Raw genomic sequence first — 27112 nt, forward strand, 5'->3', positions numbered from 1 at the left:
TGTTATTATTCTCTTCGATATTTCATTTCAAGTGTTGCTGCGTCCTTTGAAAAAACGAAGTATTAAACGATAAGAAAACGACGGAATCGGACTCGGTGATATCAAGTATACCGTAGTACAAGTGTATCTACCGTTTAAGGTCTAGACGTATTTTCATTGTTTGTCGATCAAACCCGTAATTACGTTACAAAATAAAGACCAGCGATCGATCCTAAAATTATACGCCTACGTAGTGTAAGAAAAATGCTCTACAATTTAAAAAACGAGCAGCTGTTGTACAAATCCTAAAAATTATCAACGTTGTTCCAATACGAAAATATAATACGTACAGCAATTATACTGCAGAAAAGAAGAAAAAGAAAGTGTTGAACAAAGTAAACGATGACGATAATTTTTCTTTACGTGATTTTTTCCCATCTGTGGCCAATCGATCGTTTCAATTTACCTCGTTTACCAGCGATATGGAAAAAAAAAAAGAAAAAGAAAAAAAAATAACAAGAAACTGAATAATTCACCTCCTAGAAACGCGATCCCGTTCTTCCCACGCGCCCGTACGATCTACGAGCGTAATTGCACACGTACGCAATGCGCTTATTGTTAGCAAGGAGGTCGATTCTTGAACCCAAACTATGCGTAGTATTACAAACGTACGCTACAACTGAAATAGAACAAGGCTCATCGTCTGGCTATGTGACGTCTCTGTCCCGTGCAACATGCAAGTGTAACTCTACCCACGTGGTGCGTGAACGGAATGAAAAATAAAAAATATCAAGATAGCATCAGTCGTTGCACTTGCGCAATTTTAGATCAACAAACTGTATCTATAGGTATATTATTACAAACGAATTCCGCGATAAGAACACAAAAACAGCTTACACTTATACTCGTCGCCTACCCTATATATTATTTCCACCTGCCAAACTCGACCAAAGTTTAGCATAACCTATAAAGTATAACGGAATTTCACGATGGCCTGAAATAAGCTTTGAAAATTCTGTGCCAAGTAATCGCAAGCTGACTGACCGAAGAGAGACGGCGGGTGGTTGAATTTTCGAGAAGCTTCGCGTGAAGGGATTACTTCGTATCCTGGAAGACGTGAGATTTGTAGGTACGCCAAGTGTGGTAATGGCGCGTCCCTTTTGGCCTTAGATGGAAATTGGGATCGACTGGAAAGGGTGGCAGAACGGATCGCGCCGAAACTATCGGGCAGGGACCGAAACCGTCTGATCCGTCATCGAGACGTGCAGCCTGATATTACCTGCCCCGAAATTTCATTGCTCCGAGTTCTGTGCGTGACGGTTGGAGGACGAGGAAACTTGTTCGAAAAGAGAGACGATTTTGACCTTCGATTTTTCTTTAAAACTTCCTAGAAATTAATCAAACCGTTCGGTAAAATCGATGAAACTGCTACTCCGACGTGAGAACGTGTGAAAATGCAGCTTGTAAATCGGGCCACAAAATCATTTCGACGAATCGACTTTTCCAAATAACATACAGAAATTAAAAATCGGTATTAATATTATAGTACATAAATGATTCTGCTATCAAAAGCAGAAGGATGAAAAAAAACCGAATTATTGTATAAAAGTTATATTGCACACAGTCGGATCGAATTTCCATATCTTGTTATTAATTTCCCCTGTATAAATGAATATTGGCCGAAAGGAGGAGGAGGCTATTTTGCCGAAGCCGTGAAAAGGGGATAACAATTATATACGTAATGTGAGAATAATTGGCCTTTTCAAGCACGAAGAAGGCAATTAAGAATAAGAATAAGAAGTAGAAATAGAAGCGGAATACAGACGGCGTAACGGGCGTCGTTGTCCGAATCTATGCGTAATAACATCTCCGCAATTCTGCTGCCACGACATTTCGCCATTATTCGCAACAAAACACGTATAAAGCCAGCGGCAAAAACGAAACGCTGACAAACGCGTAAGAAGCAACGATGTATGTGTGTATACATATACGTACACATACACATATATATATATATATATATATATATTAGGATTGTGTAGGTACATTTAATACTCGCCACGTGTAACGACTCCTTATAAAATCAGGACGACAAATAGAATAGGTTAAAAGTACCCCGTGACCGAATAACTCTTCCAATCATTATTATAGTAGTCGAAGAGCATATACATATATATATATATACTCTTATGTACCAGTATACCTTAAAATTGGCCAAATCACTCGAAAGTATCGCATCAAAATTCTTGGACCGTTGTCAAGAATTTTTCAATCATCATTACACAGATAAGAAAAATCTTTTCATTTTAACGAAGCACAGAAATTCTTATCACTTCGATAGTCAAGAAAAAAAAAAATATATATATATGTGTGTATATATGTATGTATAAATTGATCCGATGAGTTTTTTGTCTGCTGATTCGTCCAACTTTACTCGACAGACCGGAAGTGCCACGTGTTACGGTCAACCGAAAGCGTAGTAGGGCTGCTGAAAAAAGGCTATTGGGTACATTATATATATATACATACAGACGCAAATGCGATCCGTGTCGGAAGAGGGGGGGAGAGGGCGGTGGGTTTTTACTTGGCGAATCGAAGTGGTGTATTCAGCGAAATAAAGGCAAAGGCAAAGGCGAGAGGATGCTTGGTGGGGGTTTCAGAAGCGCATGGCACGTGCGAATTTATTAGCCTTGTCCCAGTCTTCGGTTTGGCGCGACCTTCGAAATCGGTCGCGGCCTAATTCTGCACGGACAGTCAGGCAAAACCATGCGAGGAAACCTACAAGGGTACGTTCACACCGTATCGCCTCTTTGGCTTTACGTACGTGTGAGTGTCTGTGTGTGTGTTCCATACACACGTGGGTCTGTGTAGGTGCATACTTTACGTAAGGGATACGCCACCAACTCGCCGCGACGATGGATGCAGGGTTTACGATTTCATTGTCAGTATCGTGTTTCTCAATTTTAGAATATCGCAACCGCTAAACGTTGATTTGTAAAACAAAAAGGAGGAGGAAGAAAAAAAGAAAAAAAGTAACAGAAAGAGAGAGAGAGATAAAAGTGTTACACGGATCAGGTGTAATAAAATACGCCAACAATCGGTGTGCAAAAATTTCATTATAACGGCGAGAACAAATCCTCGAAAGAAAACGAATGCGAAAAGAACGTCGGCAAATGATTTTATTACACGGTTGTACAACATTTCTTGTTTACTCGACAATCCCCCCATATTTACTGCACTTTGCCAAATTGTTGTATCTACAATCAACACCGTATACTTGCGCGTGTATGGTAAAACTTATACACAAGAAAGTTTATTTCAGAACCTATTGAATCGATTCGAATCCCGGTTTGTTCCAGGTCAAGAGACGGATTTGACCAACCGCTCCGCAAGTTTGAAACTTCGTACGATAGAAATAGATTTATAAATCTGATCAACGTGATCCTCGTAAGTTCATCGGATATTCTCAGCTAAGAGAAACGCATTATTAAATGCAACAGCGACGGTGTTATACAGATATTATTACCAACGTATCATTAAAGCAGAGAACGAGGAAACGATTTTGGTCCCCTTGAGTATTGATTTTGGCTTCTGAACGTGGAACAGGTCAATTAGTTGCACGGAACCCTGCGGGAAAAGGTGACTGGTCAAAGCCGGGCGTTATCAAAACGCTATTAAAACGGAAAGTGGATGAGACCTGGTTGATTGGTGTGTCGCGGTTCAGCCTCACGGTTTGAATTTTTCATTTCGATCCGACAGCCACGATGACGGAAGGACGACGGACCGATCGCAGGCACGTATGTTCAGCGAGTGGCCCAGACAATGTATTTTGGCATACCGGAAACGGGATGAGAAAAAAGAGAGAGAGAAATTACAGGTCTTGCGTTTGACAATTGGAGGGAGGGAGGGAGGGATGTGCTACCAGGATGGAAGCCGTGTTTCAAGATACATGTACACATATATGTATACATATATGTAATATGCACACATTCCTACTATATATATATATATATAGTAGAGCTGCTGCGGTATGTGACGCGTATAATCTCGGGGTGGAAACGAGACGTGACGGTATAAACGCCCTCAGAGAGAATGTCTAAATACGAAAACGAGAGGAGAACAGCAGCAAAGGTAGATAAGGTAGGTTTACAGGCACTCTTGCCTTACTCGTGAATTTCAAGCTTTTCGAGGTGGTGTTTTTTCTACCATTGCGACGATCCCTTCTACATTCTATGTTACAGTGACTGAAGACTCGGGATAGATCATCGTCATCGTCGTCTTTATCGTTGTTACCACTTCGTTTCGCTCCATTCCGTTATCGCGAAAACTGGCGTTGCAACGTTGAGATCGAACTATGACGTACGGTAATGTTCGCTAACGGATTTCCAGTAGCTAACTGTGTTTTTGGAACGAAAACTAACGGTAAAACGAGTTTCTTTTCTATGGAAATACTTGTGTGTCTGCGATCAACGTGTCGCTTGTTTCACCTGTCACTTGAAATTTGCTAAGAAAGAAAACTCGTTCGAGTTTTCAATTAAAAATGAGACACAAATTTTTTAAAATGTGAGCCACCGAAAACATATTAACGAACATTACTGTACGTACATTAATCAACCATGATCTTGTAACAGTTTTGTTAACTCTGCTTGTTTTCTACACCGGATGATTATATCATATATACGATGGTTGTCGAATATTATGTTAATATTGGCAAGAAATGAGGCGAATATTTTCCACGAGGTCTGCAAGGTGGTCGTCGGTTAATTAGTTAAGACCCAACTTATTCGAAGCACGTTGTAGATGAATAGAATTTTCAAACGAATTCAAAACTCATCGTCGATCCTCTCGATTGAGATTCTGATTCAACCGATGTTTTTAAGTGGGATGTGAGTTTAAATATAAGAAGAAAGAGCTTTCTTGAATGGAATAATTGGCGTAATTATACATCACGGCGATGAATTGAACGAGTTAAATATTTGCAGTGATGTTTGCGAATATAATAAATAAAATTCGTACCGCGATGATCAAACGGGGTTTATTCGATATTAACGAGAGAGAGAGAGAGAGAGAGATGCGATGAATTCTTGTACGCAGGTTCGTGTAACTTTAGAATTTGCGAAACGGTGAGCTAATTAAGCGAAATTCAAACGAGCTCTTCTCTTCGCTAATTCCCCCTCATCAGATTTTCTCTCCATTCCCATTCCGGTGTATCTTGGCCTTCGCGAAATTTTCGAATCGAAGATATAATTTTCTCAAGCTTACAATATTATATTTCCGCGTGTCTTTTCCGTTTCGAAAATAAATCTTCTACTCTCGTATCTCAAAATTTCATCCAAATGTGAAATTGCGCCACAAAACCGGCACAACATTCTCCCATACAGCGCTTTGTCCACCGTGTTTCGGTTCAACTGTCGTCGATACCGAAAACTGCGACTCAACTTACATTGTAAATTATACATACCCACACTTTTATCACGTATACCTACGCGGTACATCTCTGACCACTAATCCTACACATTATACATGCGTACAAACATATTTTTTCGTTTTTTGTTCCTTGAAATTTTTTTGCGATTAGTTCTGCAACCGCCGTAGCAGCTGCAGGCTAGCTGTTATATACGTTGTACAAAATTCGCCTAACAAAAAAAGTTGTGCAAATCCCCCCCCCCCCCCCCCCCCCCCCTCGAACTATATACGTATACTTATAATTGCCAGGTGTTTGGAGACCTTGCGTTAGATTGCACATTGCGCCATTCACCGTGCGGCGCATGTCTCTCAAACTCAAGATCAAAACAACTACATGTGGGTATATAATTCGAATAGTAGGTTGAACGCGAGTGTGTGTAAAATCAACCGCACACGTGATACTTCGTTTCATGATTGAGTAAATCGAGTAATTGAATTTTCAATTAACATCGCGTGGGTACCTACTTTGTATGCTTTTCTTTTTTTTTCTTTTTTTTCTTTTTTTCTTTGCCGTCCTCCTTTTTGTCTTTACTCGGCGATAACGGAGAAAGCTGCTGCTTCGCGTATCGTATGCACGAGCGATTAATTACACGGATAAAAAAAAAAAAATATGCGTGCAAGTATCTTACGTAATAAGTTTACACCAAAGATAATTCGCGTGAATCATAATTATACACGACGTACGATACGAAATTGAATTCATATTTTTAACGGCGGCAGCGGCATTTAATTGCACGAATTAATTACAATGAAAGGAAACATCGGTGTATAATATAATTGATATACTATCGATAATAATAATTAGCATAAAAATTAATAATAATTCAACCAAGAAGAAACTAATTCGGCATGAATACTTGAGTGGTATCACAGGTATAAACACACAGGTGCGTACCTCTCAACGTTACCCGATCGACTAGTTAATTAACCAATAAATTAATATCCTCAATTAATTTACCACTGAACGCTTTTACCAAAAAACGAAAACGACCAGACTAGAGATATAATGTAACGTAATGATCCAAAGTTTGTATTATGTTCGTAAAGTGTTTTTAAAAACAAGTTGATCTTTGCGTCAAGTATTCCTATGCAAATAGTTAATATAACGATATGATCTCGGGGAGGGGAGCAAATAAATCCTTTCCGCAAGTGCATTGCAGACGTGAAGAGAACAACGCAAAGGAAATCTTTCAAGGTATCCGTATACAAGAATTCTCACTGCAAATGCATACGGAGAGAGACGTCGCCTGTTCTGCCTCTGTCCTTCCCCAAGAGGAAAAATATTCAAGTGTCGTGCAGTGGCAAAAATGCTACGTACACGATAGGATGGTCGCTCGGAGGTTGAAGGTGTCGCTCGAATAGATACGTATACTCGCGACGATTTCATTAACGTTTCCAGTGTAACAACACGGCGCAAAGGAGCATCAACTCTCGTAAAATCTGTTCGTGTTTGTGTGTTTGTGTGCGGTGTAGTATAATAAGTAGTCAGTGTCGGATGGTTCGCGTAGTACTCTAGCTTCTGTTACGACAATTACGTACTACGGTTGGTTGCTACGACTTGAATTTATGCAACAGTGTTTGTAGCGAGGTGTAGAAACGACGCTCGAAAAAGGAACAACCTTTTTTTACGCCATTTATTTCACCCGCCCCGGGATATTTGTTTCCAGTTTCAATTTTCAGAAGGAAATTTGTCTTTGTTTGTTTATTTTTATTTATTTTTTTTTTCATTTTTGTTTTTTTTTTTATTATTTTTTCCAATCTCTCTTCGCAGATGCAAGAACGCGGAAAGTTTCCGAGATAACGAGGCGATGCACGCCGGCAGCTGTGATATCTATTGTTCGAGGGTAGAGGGTATAATCTTGAACCAGACTCGAGCAAACTCTCAACTTTTCCCTACAAAACTTTACACGCGGTTGAACGTCAAAGTTACGCGGTATAATCATGCTTACGTTCTTGGCTATCTTCGATCTACGATCTACACACTGTAACGACGTTGTAAACCGACGTTAATTGCAATTAATTGTAACATCCAATTAGCCCTCGCTGTTCCTCCCGGGGTTTCAAGCCTATAGTCGTCCGGTGAATAAATACAGTGGTACTCAAACCCCGTGGCTCGTTTTCTCTCTCTTTCGACGTCTGTCGCGTGCGTGCAAGGCGGAAGAAAAACAACAACAACAACAATAAAAAATATCACAGATTGCTCGAATTTTCTCCTCAATTTTCAAGAGAAAGCGGGATACGTAAGAAAAGCAGAGAAAAAACAAAGATGCAGCAACCGTGATTTTGGCTACACGAAACGTTGCGCAAGAGGGAAGGAAGGAAAGGAAAGCACGGCATTTGTATTATTACACATACACGTTGGATCAGTGAAACGCGTCGTTACGGAAAGGGTATACTAATTGAAACGAGTCCGAGGATCCTTTTATACGCGAGTGTGTATACACAGGTACGCACATAGTCGTCTACGACGGGAGAAAATAAGCCGACAAAGTGTATTATTGCCTCGCGAGGTGAAAGAAAAAGAATTAAAGCTCGGGCGCGAACTTTCCAACTAAAATAGCCCGACGCGTTGGCTAATTACAGAGCAGGGGGACCCGCGTCTGTCCGTCAATTCCTCAGGATCTGCCCACGTGTCAGTCGGACGGACGTCTATAACGCCTCTCTCTCTCTCTCTCTCTCTCTCTCTCTCTCTCTCTCTGTCTCTCCAAGTGGAATATGACCTACAACTCGTTGTGCGTTTTATTATAAAATTGCGCCCACGTGTCGCGTTCCTGCCCGATTGACACGAGCTTAGAAATAAGGAACTTTGAGAATTATCGGTCGAGGAAAAAGGAAAAAGAATAATTATTCTTGGCAAAAAAAAAAAAAAATAAAAAGTATGTACGTACATAGATATACGAGTATATATATATATATATGTGTGCGCGCGTGTGTGTGAATATTTTTAGCGAGCAGCGTAGCCGCTAATCTCACTTTTTGTCATATACATAAATGCTGCGTGTATATTAGAGTATACGTATAGGTATAATTTAATTCGTGAATGTAATAGGAAGAAAAGGACGTTTTAGGCGAGGCGATTTTTATTCATTTTATTAAACAACGACGAGAAACGACCTTGTCGTGCATTAGCATAAATTCGCAATAAACTCGACCGCCTAATTATACCGCGAGATCGATAATTCGCACGTCGCTGCCACTCCGTATTTCGTCACACTGCTATATAACAAGCTTATAAATAATCCCACTCCATCGTTATACCTGGTGAACTATTTGCACTGTGAACGGGATTGAAATTTAGAATGGGGAAAAAAGACGGAAAGTGTCCGGATGACGATGCCCGACGATTTCCGCCGCAACGGCGCTCAGCGATAACCGGAAGTTGTGTTCAATGACGAGGAAAGATTTTTTAAAAATAAAAACAAAACGAAAATAAAGTAAGACGAATATATATCCATAAGTGGAAAAGTCTTCGAACCAGGCAACTGCGACGGATGCGGTTAGTAATTTAAAAAACATTACAGCAATTTCATTATCAAGCCTGCAAAGGCAGACACGTATTTATTATATACCTTGCATGTGATGCCTGATAACTCGAGCTTCTCCTCACCGCAAACGGCAGTCAACTTGTCCGTTCTCTTGCCATGCTACACGCGCAGGTATTGTCTGATTAAACGCGTTTTTTTTTTTTCTTTTTTTGGTAACTCTTTAATCCCTGGTTCTAAAAGTACCAAAAAAATCTAGCAATTAGTTTTAGTCAGATCCGAGAAATTCACAATATGCGCAGTTGATTTATAATTTTGGAAAATAAAAGAGCCAATAATGTGGTCAAAACATATAAATAACCGTTAGACTTACCTTACGTAAAAATAAAATTGTTCGTAAAGAGCTCTAATATGTTATTAATTTCGGTAGAAAGCTAATTACGTGTAATAATAAGACTGATTAAAAATTCTCACGATTCAAACGTTTATACAGTATATAAATCCTGTGTGTATCTCTGCATTCCACAGCCTCGGAATTAGCGAGCTTATTTCAGACGATAACGGAAGAACGATCGAATGAAATAAAGAAATAAAGATAAATAAGGGAATCCGAACAATCGGTGTGAATTTGCTTCACGACGCGACGGCCGCGGCCGATCGGTAAACGATGTTACATGCAAATTATTTTTCTTTGTTAAGCCAACCGACGAAAAACGTGACTTGGCCAACTTTTCTTTGTTCCCATGCCGCGGATACTGCTGCATAATTGCATAGGGCTGACCGAGAATATATATATATATATACACATAAAAGGAATTTGAATTTACGATCGCGTTCGAATTGCCCGTACCTTTCGTGCAAAAAACTTATTCGACTTATTGTTAGTTTAAAAAAAAACCAATTTGCAACCTCTCAAATATATTTAACCACAAGAAAATTGAGCGTACAATTTATGAAAAAATCACTTCGCTTTAATATTATTATATACCTAGCCTTAATAACTTATAGAAACCGTTAAACGCGGAGCAACCAGAATTTATTAAAATTCCAAAACGCGGGAGTCCGCCTTCTTTTCTTAACCTGCCATGAAAAACAATCGCATTTACAGCGAATATTCGTTGTCGAATGTAAGCAAAGGTTCGCTCGCCGAGCTCTCACCAGAGAATAAAATCATTTAACAAAAAAACTACAATTATTGTATCCGAATTAAGACATTATACGCAATGATAAGCGTATAAACCAATCTAGGAATGTTCGGAGTGAAAAATAGAAGCTTGGAAATTTTTTTAGAAATTGTCAGACCGTTTAAACATTATTAAAAGCACTGAACAAAAAAAAAAAAAAAACAACGACAACAAAGAATCGGCCAATAATGGAATCGATTTTGTGTAAGGTTTGAAAAAGAAAACACAGTTTTTTGACAATATTGCGCGAATTTCAAAAAAAGATCCTTTGCAAAATCACTCTCAAATATTCACAACTAATTAACCAATGGAATAAAGAGTCTGAAAAAATTCAAAGCACTGTTTCAGATTTTGGAAGAATTGCAGAAAAATTTTGAAACAAAATCCAAGATGGCGAGGGTCAGACGTCGGTTGGTTTCGCGTGGAATTATCCCACATGCATATAAGTATATTGTATTTTGTGGATCCAAGAGTAGCATCGAGGTATCAAGCGACTTTTGACTGCTTAAAAATAACTCGAAAGATAGAGATAACGTCCGCCGAGCGGTTCTTATCGAATCCCCGCTCCGTCGTTCGGTCAAAACTTACTTTACACGTTGCTGCAACCGCTCGGTGTCGAGTACGACGAAGGTAAAAATTGTCGTACACCTACAAACCTCAGCGTCTATCCGTCATTCGATATTGCGATAAATGTATCAATTTGAAAAAAAAAAAACCTTGCAGGGTAATTTCGATGAAAGAGACAATTTTTTACAAAACACCATTATCATTTTTCTCACCTTCTTCTCAATTTCCGAATTACCGCGTTATTGCAACAGAGTCAAATGCACTTCGGAGAGAGGTTCGTCGCGTTCGTTGGTTTTTATTATTTCTTTTTCCTTGTTCTTCGTTGTTGTTTTTTTTTTTTTCTTTTTTCTTTTTTCTTTTTTCACAACGGTGCCCAGCCGACGTACTCGAGGTGAACACGAACTACACGAGTATCAATTTACACGCTGGCAGTAAGCCATACGAGTACTCACCAACCTGCAACCGGTTACGTACGATCATATTCGAATATTACCTGAAACTGAGAAAGCCAATCGGATGCATGGATGCGGATTTGATCTGTCGCCTTGATTGAAAGAATTTTTTCTTTTTCTTTTACATTCAACTCCCCTCTCTCCGGTTTTTTTCATCATTCTTTTATTCAGGATGCAGCAAATGTAGAATACATTTCACGGAATATTGTCGTTCGAATCCAACGCCAATCTCGTCATCGATAAAAAAAAAAAAAAAAAACCTTATCTATGCCTCCTTCGTCTCTCTTTTCTGTAGCTCAATGCTCGTACATAGTTTGCATGGAAATGGCGACGATCGATTACAACTTGTACGATTTATAAAAAAGAAAAGCATATGTGGAGATAAGAGTGTAGTGGAAATAGGGCGGGGGGGGGCTGAAATTTAAAGTTGAGCGTAGGAGTTTGTACAAGGTGTCGCGTTAAAACCAAATTCTTCGCATATGTAATTTCGAATGGTGGGAATGCAAAAAATAAAAAAAAAAAAAGAAAAAAATATAAAAAAAACTGATCCACATTCACAAACGGTTTATCGATAACATTATTCAAGTTCCAATTCAAAGAACAGTTACGTAAATAGGTACGTTTAATTTAATCGTTGAAATTGCCGGATCACACAGCTGTTACAATTTTCCACACATTTCACAAACGTTTTTTGCATTGTTAAATTTTCTCAAACGTACGAAAAACATTGATTGACTAAATATATAATAGATTCTATATTATCAGAGCCGCAATAATATGATAACAAATTTGTATAAATATCCGATAGTAAAAATATGGAAACACGTAATTGGGAAGAAAAAGTTTATCGTATATATATATATATATATATATATACGCAGCAGCATCCAACATCCAACAGCAGCCGACCCGACATATTGTATCGCCGCAAGTTATTTAGCGCATCGAAGCGAAGTGCATCGGCGTGCCAGCGACACCGAAGTTAAATTCCCACAATTCGGCGAACGAACAACGTCCGCTCTCAGCGCGAAGAAAACTCGGTCAACAATTCGTACGGGCTTGCAATTAATTTAACCGGTTTACACGTTGCCGGCAAACGAGGCTTCGGAGACAAAAGGAAAAAACGAAAAAGAAAAAGAAAAAAGAAAAAACGTAATATAAATAAAAAAAACGGACGGGTTTTCAACAACTTGTATATATATATATTCAGGTATCTGACCAAAAGTTTTGTACGGTCCGGTAAGGTAAGGAGGTAAGGATAAAATGCAGACAAGAGACTATGAATGTAATAATAATATAAAAATTATATACGCTTTGAAGTGCATTTTGATCGACGCATATTTACGACGTATGACAAAGCATCTGCGCCACCGACTCGCAACAGTTATCAGTTATTTTGAACGAAGCACGACGCGAAACAGTTTCAGTTTCTCACCGCAGGCGCATTGCGGGAGGTAAACAAAGTCAGCAATCCGTGATCGTGACGTTAACTGAGCTTTCAAATTAGTCGGACCGCTAACTAGTTTCCCAATTAATTAACATCAGTTTACGCGAGGATTTCTATCGTTGTTTCAGCAGCCCGAATGGGATTTGCACCCGCTAAGCTTTGCGGAAAAGTATACCTAACCCTTAGATTCCGCTATATGACACGTAAATAGAAATCTTGAATTATACGAACGAACAACAATTGAGACGAAATTTTGTACACCCCAATCACGAGACAATAAGGATTTAAAATCGCGTAATAATATTCAAGCGAAACAATTTGATCATTAAACCACTTTTAAAAATTCATTCGGGCGCCAATTTTCATGTTATTACATAGCTGCACGTTCAGGTTGAAGAAACGTGCATGTATTATATGCAGTGTTCAAGATCGTTGAACGGTAAGAGTTTAGTTGAGGCAGGCCGTTGCATTTTTAACGTCACAGTAGATACGTTATGCAAAACAAATACGACACGATTTCATAAATTTATATACAACGCACGCAATTAACCGGTACGATAATTGTTTCTTTTCGTATATTTTTTATTTTTTCATTATTATTCGCGGACGGTTTCGTTCGTGGAACGGATATGCAGCGGCATTGAGACGTATCGTGAGAAATATTAATAACATTACGTAACCGCTACGCGTCGATGCAATTGTACTTAATCATTCGTTCCTTTTTTCCTTCGTCATTTATTACCTACACATTTTTTCCACTTTGATTCGATGAAAAAAAAAGTATGCAAAACGAAACGCGGAAATACTGCTAAACATGATTCGACATATAACGTACACATATTTTTATTCGAGAAATGCGCAAGTCACGTGATGATGTTATGTTGATTTACGTTGCTATATTTTTCAAGCATTAACCCCCAAAAAGATATATAATTATAATAATAATTATATTCCCTCTACGCGACGATAATCGTTTTTATTACACTTTTATATCTCGACTCGGACTGAATCAGTAATTGCGAAAAGTTGAAGTTCTCGTAAATCGAGATTTTAAACCGAGCAGGTATATTTATATTAAGGATAGTCTGACAAACTGTTTTAATAATTATTTTACATAAAATCGTCTTATACAACTTACGCTATGAAATGAATTTCATTGCGAAATATAAATCGATTATTGAGATTACAGCAACGGGCGCATTTCAAAATTCTGATACGATTGCAAGAAACAAAATTTCACCGACCAAATTACACCCAACAAGTTGAAAAGCTTCCGAGAGAAAGAGTAATTTCGAAAAAATTCCGCAATATTGGAAAAATATAGGCGTACAAAAAAAAAAAAAAAAACCATCGTTTCTCTTATTATTACATTACAATATACGAAAGGTGTTGTCCGGAAAATTTCGATCGTCGCATGTCAGCTGCGGTTAGCCGCTCAAACGGCATCAATAAAATCAACTATGTATGCGCGTACGTAAACACACGTACACATACGCACAAAACCGCGCCAGCTGTTCCTTTTCCCTGATTTCCCCACTTGGTTTTCATTACTTCCACCTTCCTTATCCCCCCCAGCGGCACTGGTTTCCGCCTACGTTTTCGATTCTACGACGCGTTGTCTTCGCGGTCGCGATTCGCCGCGCGTGTCAAGGTAGCCCAACAAACCAATAAACCAACCAACGTCAATAACGCACCACCCATCATAATGAAATGGAATAAAACGCGACAGGAAACGTTCTCTCGAGCAAATTGGATTATTGTTATAAAAGAAAAATAAGAAAATAAATAAAATAAAAGAATTTCACATCAAATTTCTCGCGTCTTTTTGTGCGGTTCGTGGCATACCTTTCGTTGTGGTCAAGTTAGCGTGTAAGGATAGTATTCGATGAGTGTACGCCAAAGTGTAAAATACATGAACCATAATGCATCGCGTCCCGTCGTTCGCTTTGGAAGCGACTCGTGCACGAACTAAGGAAGGAAGGAAGGAAGGAAGGAAGGAAGGAAGGGAGGAAGGAAGAAAGAAACGAACGGATGGATGGACACGCCGCTGTTAGCCGGTTCACGCTCCAGTTAAGGACCGTTAAACGAGAAAGGTTGTAGAGATCAGGTGCCCCGCATTACGGCGAACGTTTCTTCGAAATGGAATCTCTATTTCATTATCTTTTCATTCCTAACCCTCCGGTATCAATTAGACACAATATCACCGCGCCATAGATTATCGATAAATTGTAATGCAAAATCATGAAAAACGAGGTCAGACTAGAAGCAAAAAAGATAAAGAAGACAATAAAGAAATTCGTATTAACGCACAGTGCGAATGAGTTGGTGAAAAAAAATGTGACAAAGACCCGGATGAGCGTAAGTTCCGAGTCACGTAACGTCTCTCTTCCTCTCAATTTCCAAATAAATCCTCGACTGGCTCGTTACGATTGGTAATTTATCCCCATCGGGGAAAACGCGTAACCGGCCAACTCGCCTTGTGACACAAGCCACCGCGATTGTCTCCAAGATAACAGTTGTAAGGGTCGAATGTAATGGTTGGATCCTCGAAAGAGTAATCTTCCATTCAATCCAAACTTCCGGTGTCGTTTCACCGGAATTTAAGAAGGGGGCTTGCTCAAGCCTGCAATATACGTTATTATTATACTCAGACAATCCCTCCACAGGCGTATTATATAGACGATCCCCCATGTTTGCAGTAAACCCTCTTACGCGTCCGATACATGTAATCGTGTTTCTCGAGTGGTTGCTTACGATACACGCACTTACGCACAGCGTTTACTTTATACACCTGTAATAGGTACAGTCATATATTTACGTCACACAATACAGAGCTTGGAGGCTTTTACCTTGAGGTCGATGATTACAGGGGTTGAAAGAAACGCCGACTTCCGATTATCAACGTTCGTTATAAAGCGAGCGGCGTGACTTACCTGAAAGAAAACAAAAAAACGAACGTATAACATTTTATGAAAATACTGTAGTGCGCGTATAAATGCAAGTTTCTTTTTTTTTTTTTTTTAAATCTTTTTTTCTTTTTTCAACGAGTGATGACTGCTGCGCAATCATCAATGATTATATCGGCACTGCAGCAGAAACTGTTTTGGCAATCTGATTACAGTGTAATATGTTAATAAAAACGCCCACCGCAATTACAGACGGATCAAGATGACGATGACGATGCTCCTTCGCATAATTATTAATTTGAATAAAGTTGAAACCGAGCTGCGGATACGGAGGAGTCCAAGCTTCCGGTACGTTATTCAATTTCACGACGATAAAAGATACCTACGCCAAAGCGCACCTAACCAAAGACGAATAATTTTACGTCTGTAGTGCATGGTTGGATATTGTCACGACAGGTATTAAATATACACGTGTATATAAAAAATTAACGGTTGTAAAAAAAGAAAAACCGGAGAATCGTACGAAAATTCCTGAAGCAAATCAGGAATGGTGAGGGAAAATCATTGGTCGAGTAGACGTGGAATGCCTCATACATAGTATATATACATATACAGATGGAAATAGGAATGTAACTGATGCTATTGTGACTATCAATTCCGGGGGTGAATGAAATAAAATATGACAGATATTCCCAGCGGAGTGATTTCGACTCCTTCCGGCACGCGAGGTGATTTATCGTTCCGTTTGAGTATCGTTCACGAATTAAAATCGCGTTATTTCACTACCCTCAACACTTTAAAGTACATTATCGCGTGCGCTTGTGACGCCGAAAACGTTTTAACATATCGATACCCGAAAATAATTGGTCGGGAGTATCTAAATATTACTTAATAGGAATGACGCCGATGCAAAGTCGGAATGCAATCGGTAAGAAAAACAAACTGTTCAATTAACGCGCTGCAGCCACGATTAGCGAGGTGATCATCCGTGGTGGTTGAGCAAAGAAACAACAAACAGCTGAATAAACGACAATTAAGACGTCAACTTCAGAGACCGGGAGAAGCTGCAGCGTTGAATACTCTCACAATTAAAGAGCCTGAAACAAGAACCGAAAGAGAGGAAGAGACGAAGAGAGGGGGGGGGGAGAGGGAGAGACAGAGAGAGAGACAGAGAGAGAAAGAGAGAGAATCACGCAACACGTAGCCAAGCCAGCGCAGGTAAATGCGTCATTCCTAACGAAGCCAGGATAGACACTCTCTTTGCCTTTAAAGCGGATATGATTCAGCGGGATTCCAACGTGTGTCCATAATAATATAATCTAACACTGCTCGGTGTTGTCGTCGTGTTGCTAGCTATTCGTGAGTATAGTTACCACCAGCAATGCCTGGATGTTACACAGGTATAATATCGGCCAGTCCATGTGCGGGGTACGGCTGTAGGAGTAATCGAGTGTGCGATCCTTGTACCATAACGTAGTAAGTTGGACGCGAAGGTGCCTTCGATCCGCGTTGACAATGTTGTTGTGTACGTCGGGTATGGTTAGACGTTACACACCGTCTACCCTCACGGATCCAAGCCCTGCCACGCATTTGCAAAATCAGCAGCCAGTCGCTCACCGCGAACCGTGAACGGAGGAATACATCGTTTGTAGGTCTTTGGGTGAATGTACCCACGCGCGAGGCCGTCGTCGGCAACGAGAGCACCTACACGGTATAGGTATACACACCTTCGCTTTAAATAAACCTCTCTGTGCCAAATTTTTACAACCTACCCCCTTCCCTCCACCTTTCCACCAAGGATCGTCGTGAATGGTCCCACCACCATTGTCTCTGCACTCTGCGGTCTATCCTCGCGGTGTTTTTCCAGCATGTCTGTCGCTGCATTCGTCCACATTTTTTCACCCCTCTACCCCCCTCTTCTTATTGTTAGTAGGTGGACAGGTTAAGAACGGTCCCCGAGGCACTTTACGTGTCATATTCTACCGACAACGTTCCAACGAAGGAGAGATGACGTGAAACGCGGTTGATTGTCGCTGTACGCCGAAGAAGGTGGTCGATCGGTTGGCTCTCCGCGGATCGACGACTGCGACGAACGCCCGAAGCGATCCGATCGACGTAAGGCCCAAGGGCCGGTTTCTTTATATATGGTGGTCTTCTCGCCGAGGCGACGTCGTCTTGATCGTCTATGCGCCACTTTCACTCGAACCTTAAATACGACTCGCTCAATGGCTGACTGACTGACTGACTGACTGACTGATTGACTTTACGTTACGATCAAGATCGGGCCGCAAGACCTCTTTTCCCAAGGTGTAATTAAACGGTTTGACGATTTGATTCGGCTGAAAACAGGATTTCCAACGTGTCTGAAATTTCAATCGATCAAGCTCGAGACAGTAAACGAAACTAGATCGTCAACTATTGAAAAGCACGATACGGCGATGAACTTGAGGCTAAATACTCCATGATTTTTATCGAAAGTTTTACACTTCAACCGGTAATGAAAGAGTATAGTTCCAAGTTCATACATTCGTACTGTCACAAGAAACAAAAATGACCAATTCACTTGCTCGTCGGTAAGTAGAACGTGAATCCGTGACGTAAGTATACATGCATAAATTTCACCCTTCAGTTATTAAAAAGCATATCGATACTTGTATTGAAAATTTATTGCACTTTAAGCGCGGAAATACTTGGGATGAAAACCAGATTGCCGAGATAATTCCTCTCCTCCTCCCTCTGTGAAAACTGGCCGGTCGTTTAAATCCCCAAAACTCAGCGAGGGGGTTAAATTTTCCCGTAAAACAATGCCGCGGATTTTCGAAACCCCTGCATGTACGTCAAACTTTTTGTAATCCGACGAGAAACAAAAGTCCCGCGTTTTAAATAGACACAATTACTAACCTATGTAGATGATACGTGCATCTATCTTCAATTTATTTTTAAGAAGTTTTCGACGTTTCACATATTTCGAACGAAACGCACGAGAATCGACGATGACTGTACATACGACCGAGGTTAATCGACCTCTTGTTTCATCTGTCGCTACTTGCTGTTGCTGTTGTTCTTTCGTTTCGTACTATCCATTTTTCGCCTACAAGCCCACGACAGAGAAGACGCGTCGTCATAAAACGGCATTCGAACGGACCGAAGGGTTTCACCCCTGCAGACCGAACAAAACTGAAACCCTCGACGTAGTCGCGAGGCGAGGGGTTGTTAAATTACGAACCAGCAACCGACAATTAATATCGCCATTATTATCACGATGCTTGTTATTTTTCTCATTCTAGTTGTTATTCTTATTGCTATCGTCGTCGTCGTCATCATCATCATCATCATCATCATCGACATCGTCGTTGAGGGGACGATCGCCTCGAGATCTTCCATCGTCCTCGTAGCCGGTACACGTGTCCTCCCTCCTCCTCCTCCTCCTCCACCACCACCACCACTACTATTACTATTACTGCACTAGTATTATATTTGTACACGTATACGTATAGGTATAAAACCCGCGAGCTATTTGTAAACAGCGATGTTTGTAAACAACTGGTTCTTTGCGAGGCTTGACTATAATACACAATAACCCTCGGCTCCAGAAATCGTCGTATATAAAACAAGGTAGGTGGCCACCAGCTGGGAAAATTGAAAATTCCGAAACAATTTCAGCTTTTTGATATAAAAAGCACCATTCTTCAAACAAAAATTTTCTTTTTCATTTTACTCAATATCAATCTTTTGCCAATCTTTAGGTCAGTGCAAATGTGGAGAGAGAAATAAAGAGAGAGAGAGACATGTTGAAAGAGAAACGGGGAACAAGTTGCTTTCTTCTACATGAAAAATAAAATAAAATAAAATAAAACACAAAAATATTCTTTCACGCGAGATCGTTCAGAAATCATTCGGGTGTTGTACACATATACCAGATTCTTCTGCATATCACCGGCCACCGCAGTTGCTTCGCGATGATGACGAAAGATTCTCATTCATTGATGTTTCATTTTTTTTTCTCTCTTTCTTTCTCTTCTTTGATTAACACTCAAACAGCTTCTTTTTTTTTCATACACAAGCACACGTGTGTATAATTTTATCTGCTCACTTGGAGAGCGTCAAGTAAAAATTCATCCATTAACGCGAATCTTCGCGTTGAATGAAGAGAGCAGAAATTAGGAATAAAAAAAAAAAAAAGAACTTGATTTAAAATGCTAATAACGTCAAGAATCGAACGAAAATTTGGAAATGTTGTTCCGCGTGCCAGATTGCAAGAATTATACGCGATACGTGTTGCACGTCTACATTCTGTCTACAATATGGACACAGTATTGTTGGCGAAATATTAACACCTATAAGCGACGAAGACGCGAAATTTTCTAAATCTACGAAAAGAAATAAAGCAAGAAAAACACCGTTCACCGTTTTCAAACTATCTTCTTCTCGTTTCTCCGAGTTTCTTTTTTTTTTTTTTTTTTATCACAGTTTCGACGTTTCGTCGAGTTATCACTTTTCGTACCTCGCTCTAAAAATTGGGTTGCAATTGACTGACGCGTTGAATTTTTCCACGTAATTCTAGCAATCCTCGTCTCTCTCTCTCTCTCTCACTTCGTTTCTTCGCGATCGCCTTATTTTTGATCGTCTCTCTTATTGTTTCCCCCATCCTTCTCTCTAGCGCGCGTTCCTCGTCTTCCGGGACTGCGGCGCCTCGGGCGAATCGAGGCCAGTTTTATCCCCGATCTTTTTTTTTTCCCTTTCTTTTTTTCCTCTTCCTCTCGATCCTGCAGCAGAGCAGCAACATCGGCGGCATTCCCGCGCGCTCAGATCCGACCGAACATTGACCGCGGGACACTTGCGTAATGCGAAAGTCAGACAGACACAGACGGTAAACGCTAAGGAACGAAAGAGGCAGACACACCGGAGGCACGCGCTTTATCCACAGCCAAAACTCCGATCAGATCACAGCATGCGTGTAACGACGATGTTCTCCAAACGCTTAGAAACTGCGCTCGGAGTCTGCCTGTATCTACTTCTCCGCAATCTGTCCGAAAGCTGTAGAAAATTAGTTAAAAACAAGAAAAAGTAAATCAAACTCATACCATCGAGATGATCCTGCGTAGGATGCACGTATTTCTTTTTTTTTCTTTCTTTTTTAACGCAAAAATTAATCGACTTTCTTTCGATCTTACAACGAGAGACACGATTATCTGTTCGATGTGAAAATTAAGAATAATAATAACAACAATCGTGACATCGATCGTTGGATCGTGATTTTTTTTTTCTCTCTTTGTTCCGCGTAACACAATCGTTGACAGACGATGACGCTGTGCCGATAACCAACCGCGAATTGAGGAATAGATCGCGGTTTCTCGGTATATATTATAGATGCGGCTTGAGCCAGACGCGACTATTATACATCGATCGAGGCTGATAAGTGCCGCCGCCTAGGATTTCGAATTCTCCCACGATACTATATTTATATACATATCTGTACGTGTATACCTATACAAGGTATAACAGACGAGGAAAAAAGGAAGTAACAAGAAGCAAGGGGGGGAAAAAAAAATCCGTTGACCTTAGCCTAAAATCGGCACGTGTAGACTAATCCTTTGTTTGTGGTTCGCTTGGTTCTGCGCACATCTCTTCCTCTCTCTCTCTGTCTCTCTTTCTAACTCCATCTCCCTCTATACAGCATATTACACCTAGACGTCCCAACTAGCCGCCGTCGGTTCGCAAATTTAATCGCACGTATCGTATACTGTGTGTATAACATACCTCGCGATGTAGCAGTAAAAAAAAAAAATGAATAATAGCGGATAAGAATACTTAGGAATACAGAGATAAAAAAAAGAAACAAACACCGTTTGAAAGAAGAAAGAAAGAAAATAAATTGGCACCGGATTGACGATTGGAGGGAAAATTTGAGAAGCGGGAGACGGAAGGAGGAAGGAGGAAAGGGGAAGAGGACGAAACGAAAGGACCTCATCTGCGCGAACAAAAGTCTACCGCTCCGAAAATTATTTCGAGGAAAGTCAAATCGAGGCTGCGAGTGCAGTGAGAGGAAGAGGAGGAGGAGGAGGAGGAGGGCGGATCGAATCAAGACGCGACAACGACTGCATCGTAAAAATTTAACAAAGGTATATACGCGTCGTGCTTTCCGTTCATCGTTTTACAGTGCAAGCCGCGGGAGGAACCAGAATTCCTCGACCTGGTTCACCGAGCGTGGACAACGCGGAGTACGTACACGTTGTACGTAAGCCCTGCATATATACAAACACATGCATACGTTGTTACATAGATATAGCGGCGACGTCTGGCGTGTACAAAAATCGTCCTCTGGTAGGAAAGCTGGACTTGCGTAAGCCGGGCAACGGCAGCAGCGGCATCGAGTAACGTTATATTGCAGAGAACCCTGCCCGCCGCCTTCCTTTCACGTTCGACTTTCAGCGCGAAATGAGAGACCTCCCCCCGCATGCGGCAGCTTCCCATCTCGCGATTCGATTCGAAGGAATATAGAAAATGAAAGAACTTGGAAAAAGGAAAAACAAAAAAATAATATTACACTATCCCCGTTACGCTCGTAAATGATACTTTTGTTAATTATAATTCGAGGAGATGATTTTTAGCAAACGTTCGACGAGAGAGACACAACGCGACAACAACGCGTCTCTCACGATCTGCGTTTCGCAGACGATATCAAAAAGGGGACGCGCGGATTAGATCGTACGTTTGATAAAAAAAAAAAAAACAAAAAAAAAAAAAAAAAAACTGAAATGTCCCCAATTTAATTGAATTACATTAATATTAATAATTTGCCATCGTATAAAAAACCGTGCAAATCAGCGTGAAACAAGATCGCGAAAAAACCATCATTTTTCAATAAAACAATTAGGTATGCGATGACGCAGTTGTTAGATTTTACTATACTTCCAAAGGAATTAGGAATCCAATTATAAACAAGCTTTTATGAAAAATTTCCACTCTAATTACTCGATCTATATGATATATGTATATACACATGTAATAAAATTCCATTGTCGACAAAAATAATCGTTGTATAGCCTGAGAACGACGGACGGACAGGAAGGATAACAGATGAACGGCGTACGAATGATTAGAAAAAGTGATAACTTGTTAATTTCGACCCAACTGTATAATCGTCGATCGTTGATGGGGATTAATGAATTGAAATGAATTAGTGAAAGCCAGCTGAATTACCCTAGGTTCGTTCGTATCGCTCACTCTTTTTTTCCTCCATCAATCTAAAAATGTAATTTACACCCCGCAGTGGTTTGTGCACTGTATAATCATAGTCTAACATTTGCATACGTATACAAGTGATAACAACAATTAATTACGTTCCTTTTCTCTTCTTTGTTTTTTTTTTTTTTTCCCCTTCCAAGACCGCCGGACCATCAATTAAAGTAGGTAGGTATCTATCTATCCATCTATCTATCCCGTTATCTATCTGTCCATCTGTAGAAATGTTTAATCGCTGTATAATATTATTCAAATTAGTTAAGAACACGAGATATTTTGGTAATTTAGACAGGTATTACAAAAGTATTAGTGACCAAAGGCAAACAAGACTAAGGTTTCTTTTTTCTCTCTCTCTCTCTCTCTCTCTCTCTCTCTCTCTCTCTCTCTTTACAGGTGTACAAGTAGATTTAGACATCGATAATCGAACGTTGAATTTTCGGTATATACACGAAGGTATAATACCTACGACAGATGTACCGACGCCGCGCGTTATAATCCAAAAGACGAGATTCGGCATCGCGAGTCGAGTTTCCATTCACGGGGTGCGAAATACCGGCAATGACGAAATGTTTGTCAATTAATTGTCACGTATCGATATTATCCCAGAGTTTGATAAATATATGCACATATATAATAACGGTGTCATTGGCCACGCTGAAACGTGGCTGGTTTACGTAACACGGCCGAAAGACGGCGATACCTGAGTATTTGTGAGTTGCCGCACATACCTACATTCTCTGTGTAATAATTATAAAAGAAGAAGAGGGAAAGAAAAAAACACAACAAGAAATAAAGAAGACGAAGGCAAAGAATCTTACTCGCTGCCACGGTAGTCTTTCTCTACCGACCTGGCGGAATGTCACTTATTTTTAATATCTATAATCAAAAAGTTCATCTTATATTCATTTGTCAGATATTTTTATTCGGCGTTGCAACGCATGATCGCGCTTGCCGTGATATTTTCCCACGAGTGATGTACAGGCTTGCGAGCAGATAATAATAATAATAATAATAATAATCGATACAATTAAAATTCAATACATCGGGTAAAGACTGAACATAGCATAGTTTTAAATCGCAATAGCCAAAATGATTTATATGCAAAAACACACGTGCCTCTATTTTATTTCATCTTTTTTCCTTCGATGTGATTTCTCCTCTTTTTTTTTTTTTCAACAAAGACACGCGCTATCCAACTATGATTACACGTGTGTAAACAAAATGAAATATATATTCCCACGGTTTGCGTGACTGCATTCGGGACATTAATTCCTTGGATATAGACACGAGTGCTGTACGAACCTTATTCACGGACAGATACATGTAGAAATATCGGGTATCTTGTTCGGGATTTCCAATGTTCGTCGCTAATTGTTTGTATACCTTGTAAACAATGAAAGAAAAACATTGGCAAATTTTCAAACGAAACGATGGTTAAAAATGGAATAGAAAAAGAGATTAAAAAACAAAAACAAATAGAAACCAACAACGGCAAAGTGACTCGCGTGAGCGATAGCAATTAGTGTACCTGCAAGTTACATCCAAAAGTTTATAACGTAGAAATTTTAGTCGCGGATGTTGAAAGTTCGGTAATTGCATTCTACAACTGCACCTCTCGCGTTGTTATCGTCGTTGTCGTTGTCGTCGTCCGCCAAAGTTCGACAGTGATTCTCAACGTTGTTATCCGCGCGAAGGATTTCAACTCGACTGTCTGTTAGGATGAGAAGAGAATAAATGTAGGAGTAGCGAATGTCGCACCGCGTAGATTGTCGTCGGTAGATTGAAAATATTTACGCGAATTAAAATCTCGTGAAAGGATTCGTTCCGTGCGTTTGTTATAGTTCGGCGCGATTTTCTCTCCCGCTGCTTCGAGTCTCCGATTAGTTTATCAACGCGCTTCATTCGTAAAAAGATTCGCGACGATAAGACGGGTCTGCAAAAAATTTTTTTTTTTTTTTTCTTCCATGAATGACTTCCATTTCCCTCCAACACGTACAGTATTCTTGCAAAATACGAGGTGTTTCGATACAAAAAGCATAACAATAACGAAAAAACAAATCACCGTTTTATTACACTCGAGTAAATAATATTTCTTATAAAATTATGTATTCTGTTCGCCTGTGAAAACTTTTCTCCTTCTACTGTGCAATTTGCACACACGTTCAGACGTTTGTGACTCTGGACAATGAGTTGGTCACTCGTCGAGAGCTTTCCTTCCTCGGACCCTTGTAATAAATAACGCCAGTGCAGCTCTACGTGCGATCTTGTTTAAAGATCGTTATCTTCTTCCCTCCGTACAATCGACCGCGGGATGTTTCGCGCTAATTGACGTATGTAGGTAGGTGAGTAGGTAGGCAGGTACTAAAAGAACTTTGTGGAATGTGGAAGATACAGTGGCGCCTGAAACTAAGAACACGCCGCGAACTCGATGACTTTTTAACAACAATTCACCACAGATGTCAGAGTATAATAACGTTCGTAAACCGTTAATGTTGTTATTTCACGCCATAAACTCTGATCATAAAACGTATAACTACTATGGCCTAATTAATTTCACCGACGGTTAAACTTGCGGAATATCGTAGCGGATTACCCTTTTATTTCAATCAGCGTTTAGAATGACTAACGAGAAAGCTGCGTAAATTTTAACCTCCTGCTGTTCCGATAAATGATTATTTATTTCAACGGTTACGAGTTTCAGGATTACGTAAACGTGATCAATGTTGAATTTTAACTGGTCCGATACGAAAATTCAATATTTTCAACGTATCAAGATTCTTTTTTCACTTCATTTCTTCTCTCGCTTCTCCAAGTCAAACGATTACACGATGTCAACTCATCGCTCGTTCTACATATTTAATTCTGACGTAAATCTTTTTAAATTTTCTTCAACAGATGAAGATCTCTCGGCAGGTAAAACTTTGTTCGGTGAAGAAGCTAATGTAAACAAAGTGTGTGTAAATAGTTGTACTCGTATAGAATACTATACGGGAGTACCAGGGACATACAACCGACCGCAATAACTTGAACGAGCTTGAATTGTCCCTGCACGGTTAGAAAGAAGCGGTTTACCCAACATTCACAACACGCTACGAAAAGCAGAAGAAAAGAATCCCAAGCAGAGATAGCCAGAGATTGTGCAACGCGGTGCAGAGCAGCGGCGGAAGAAAACGTTATAAAAACTAAGACGAAAGAATTAAGAGAACGCGATAAAATATCTTGTACAAGAGTTTTGGACAAAGAGAAAGAGAGACGTTGTTCGTTTTTGGTACAATACGAGTTAGGCAAACTCTGCGCGAGTAAAAAACAAAAAATATATAATAAAATAAAATACCAGAGGAAGACCTTAACAAAGGGGATTCAAAAGGAACCGAGATTTTACCCTGAAGTCACGACGACGACGACGTTAGTTGAGAAACCAACCGAATATGAATAGACCGACATTTGCAGTGACGAATTTTGAGGTACGTATAATCGATTGATCGAGCGTCTTTCATCCCACTAATTTCCGTGCGAGCAATTTGGTACCGCACGTATTCTTGTTTGTTAGGTAAATCTGCCGACAGAGTTAAGAGCGTCCCTGCAGGGCATAGAAAATCGGGGCCTTATATTACCGTTGGTCCCAACACCGTCAGTCCAGCTCGCTTTTAACAAGAGGATCGCGAGTGTCAGTGCGTATGGACATACATATACATATATAGATCCATACGTGCGTCAAAGTAACCACGCACACGGTTGGTTATGTTTACGGCGCGATGGATGAAGAACGGCTTGAGGCTGAGAGAAGAGAAATCGGTCGACGATGAAACGTCTCTACTTTCCTAGGCCAGGCTGCTGTTGCTGCTGGTGCAGTTGCCCTCGGGTGACGGAGTCTTTTAAAAATCATTCCCGGTTTTTTACTTTCACGAATCCAGATAGACGTCACTGTCCGAAAATGTCCATATAATTTTTTATCTTTTTTTTTTTTTTTTTAAATGTTCTTTTCCCACGACTTTCGACAGTCTTCGGACACATCGCAGGCAATCATCGCGAAAAGCCGAAATGCTGTGAATTCCGTCTCTACTCCGGTTTGCAAGCTCATCTTCGTCTACCTATCCGACCGCTACGACTAATATGTAATTACATAATTAAATCAACGATTTCGTCGAGGTGCGCGAACGAAAGGTTCGAGTGATCGCATCGTGAGGCTTTGAAACCCTCGTAATGATAATAGTAAAGTAAACAGCCGTCGACAGCTTGTCTCAGTCAAGAGGACTCGACTCAACGCTGACAGTCAGTCGAGTTTATCCTTAGCCTAACCCGGGAATCGTGAAAAAAAAGAAAAATAATAAAATAAATAAATTAATACAGCGGTTTTACTGTGAGAGTAAAAAGAGAGAGGACG

General features: G+C 40.1%; 1 protein-coding gene across 4 annotated transcripts in view; it reads right to left on the reverse strand.

Annotated features, from left to right (window-relative positions):
• The window catches only part of LOC124177952 (helix-loop-helix protein 11), a 175380-nt gene that overhangs the window by 106899 nt on the left and 41369 nt on the right, over positions 1-27112 (reverse strand). The window contains exons 1-2 of one of the 4 annotated variants that reach the window (XM_046560942.1): positions 16857-16919; positions 15427-15510 (exon numbers count right to left, since the gene is read on the reverse strand). The exons of the other annotated variants lie outside the window; for them this stretch is intronic. Of the exons in view, the coding sequence (XP_046416898.1) occupies positions 15427-15510; positions 16857-16904 (132 nt within the window). The 5' untranslated portion in view covers positions 16905-16919. Of the gene's footprint in view, positions 1-15426; positions 15511-16856; positions 16920-27112 lie in introns of those variants that run through there. 4 annotated transcript variants of the gene reach the window in all.

This window comes from Neodiprion fabricii, chromosome 3, assembly GCF_021155785.1.
Source record: "Neodiprion fabricii isolate iyNeoFabr1 chromosome 3, iyNeoFabr1.1, whole genome shotgun sequence".
Classification (NCBI taxonomy): Eukaryota; Metazoa; Arthropoda; class Insecta; order Hymenoptera; family Diprionidae; genus Neodiprion; species Neodiprion fabricii.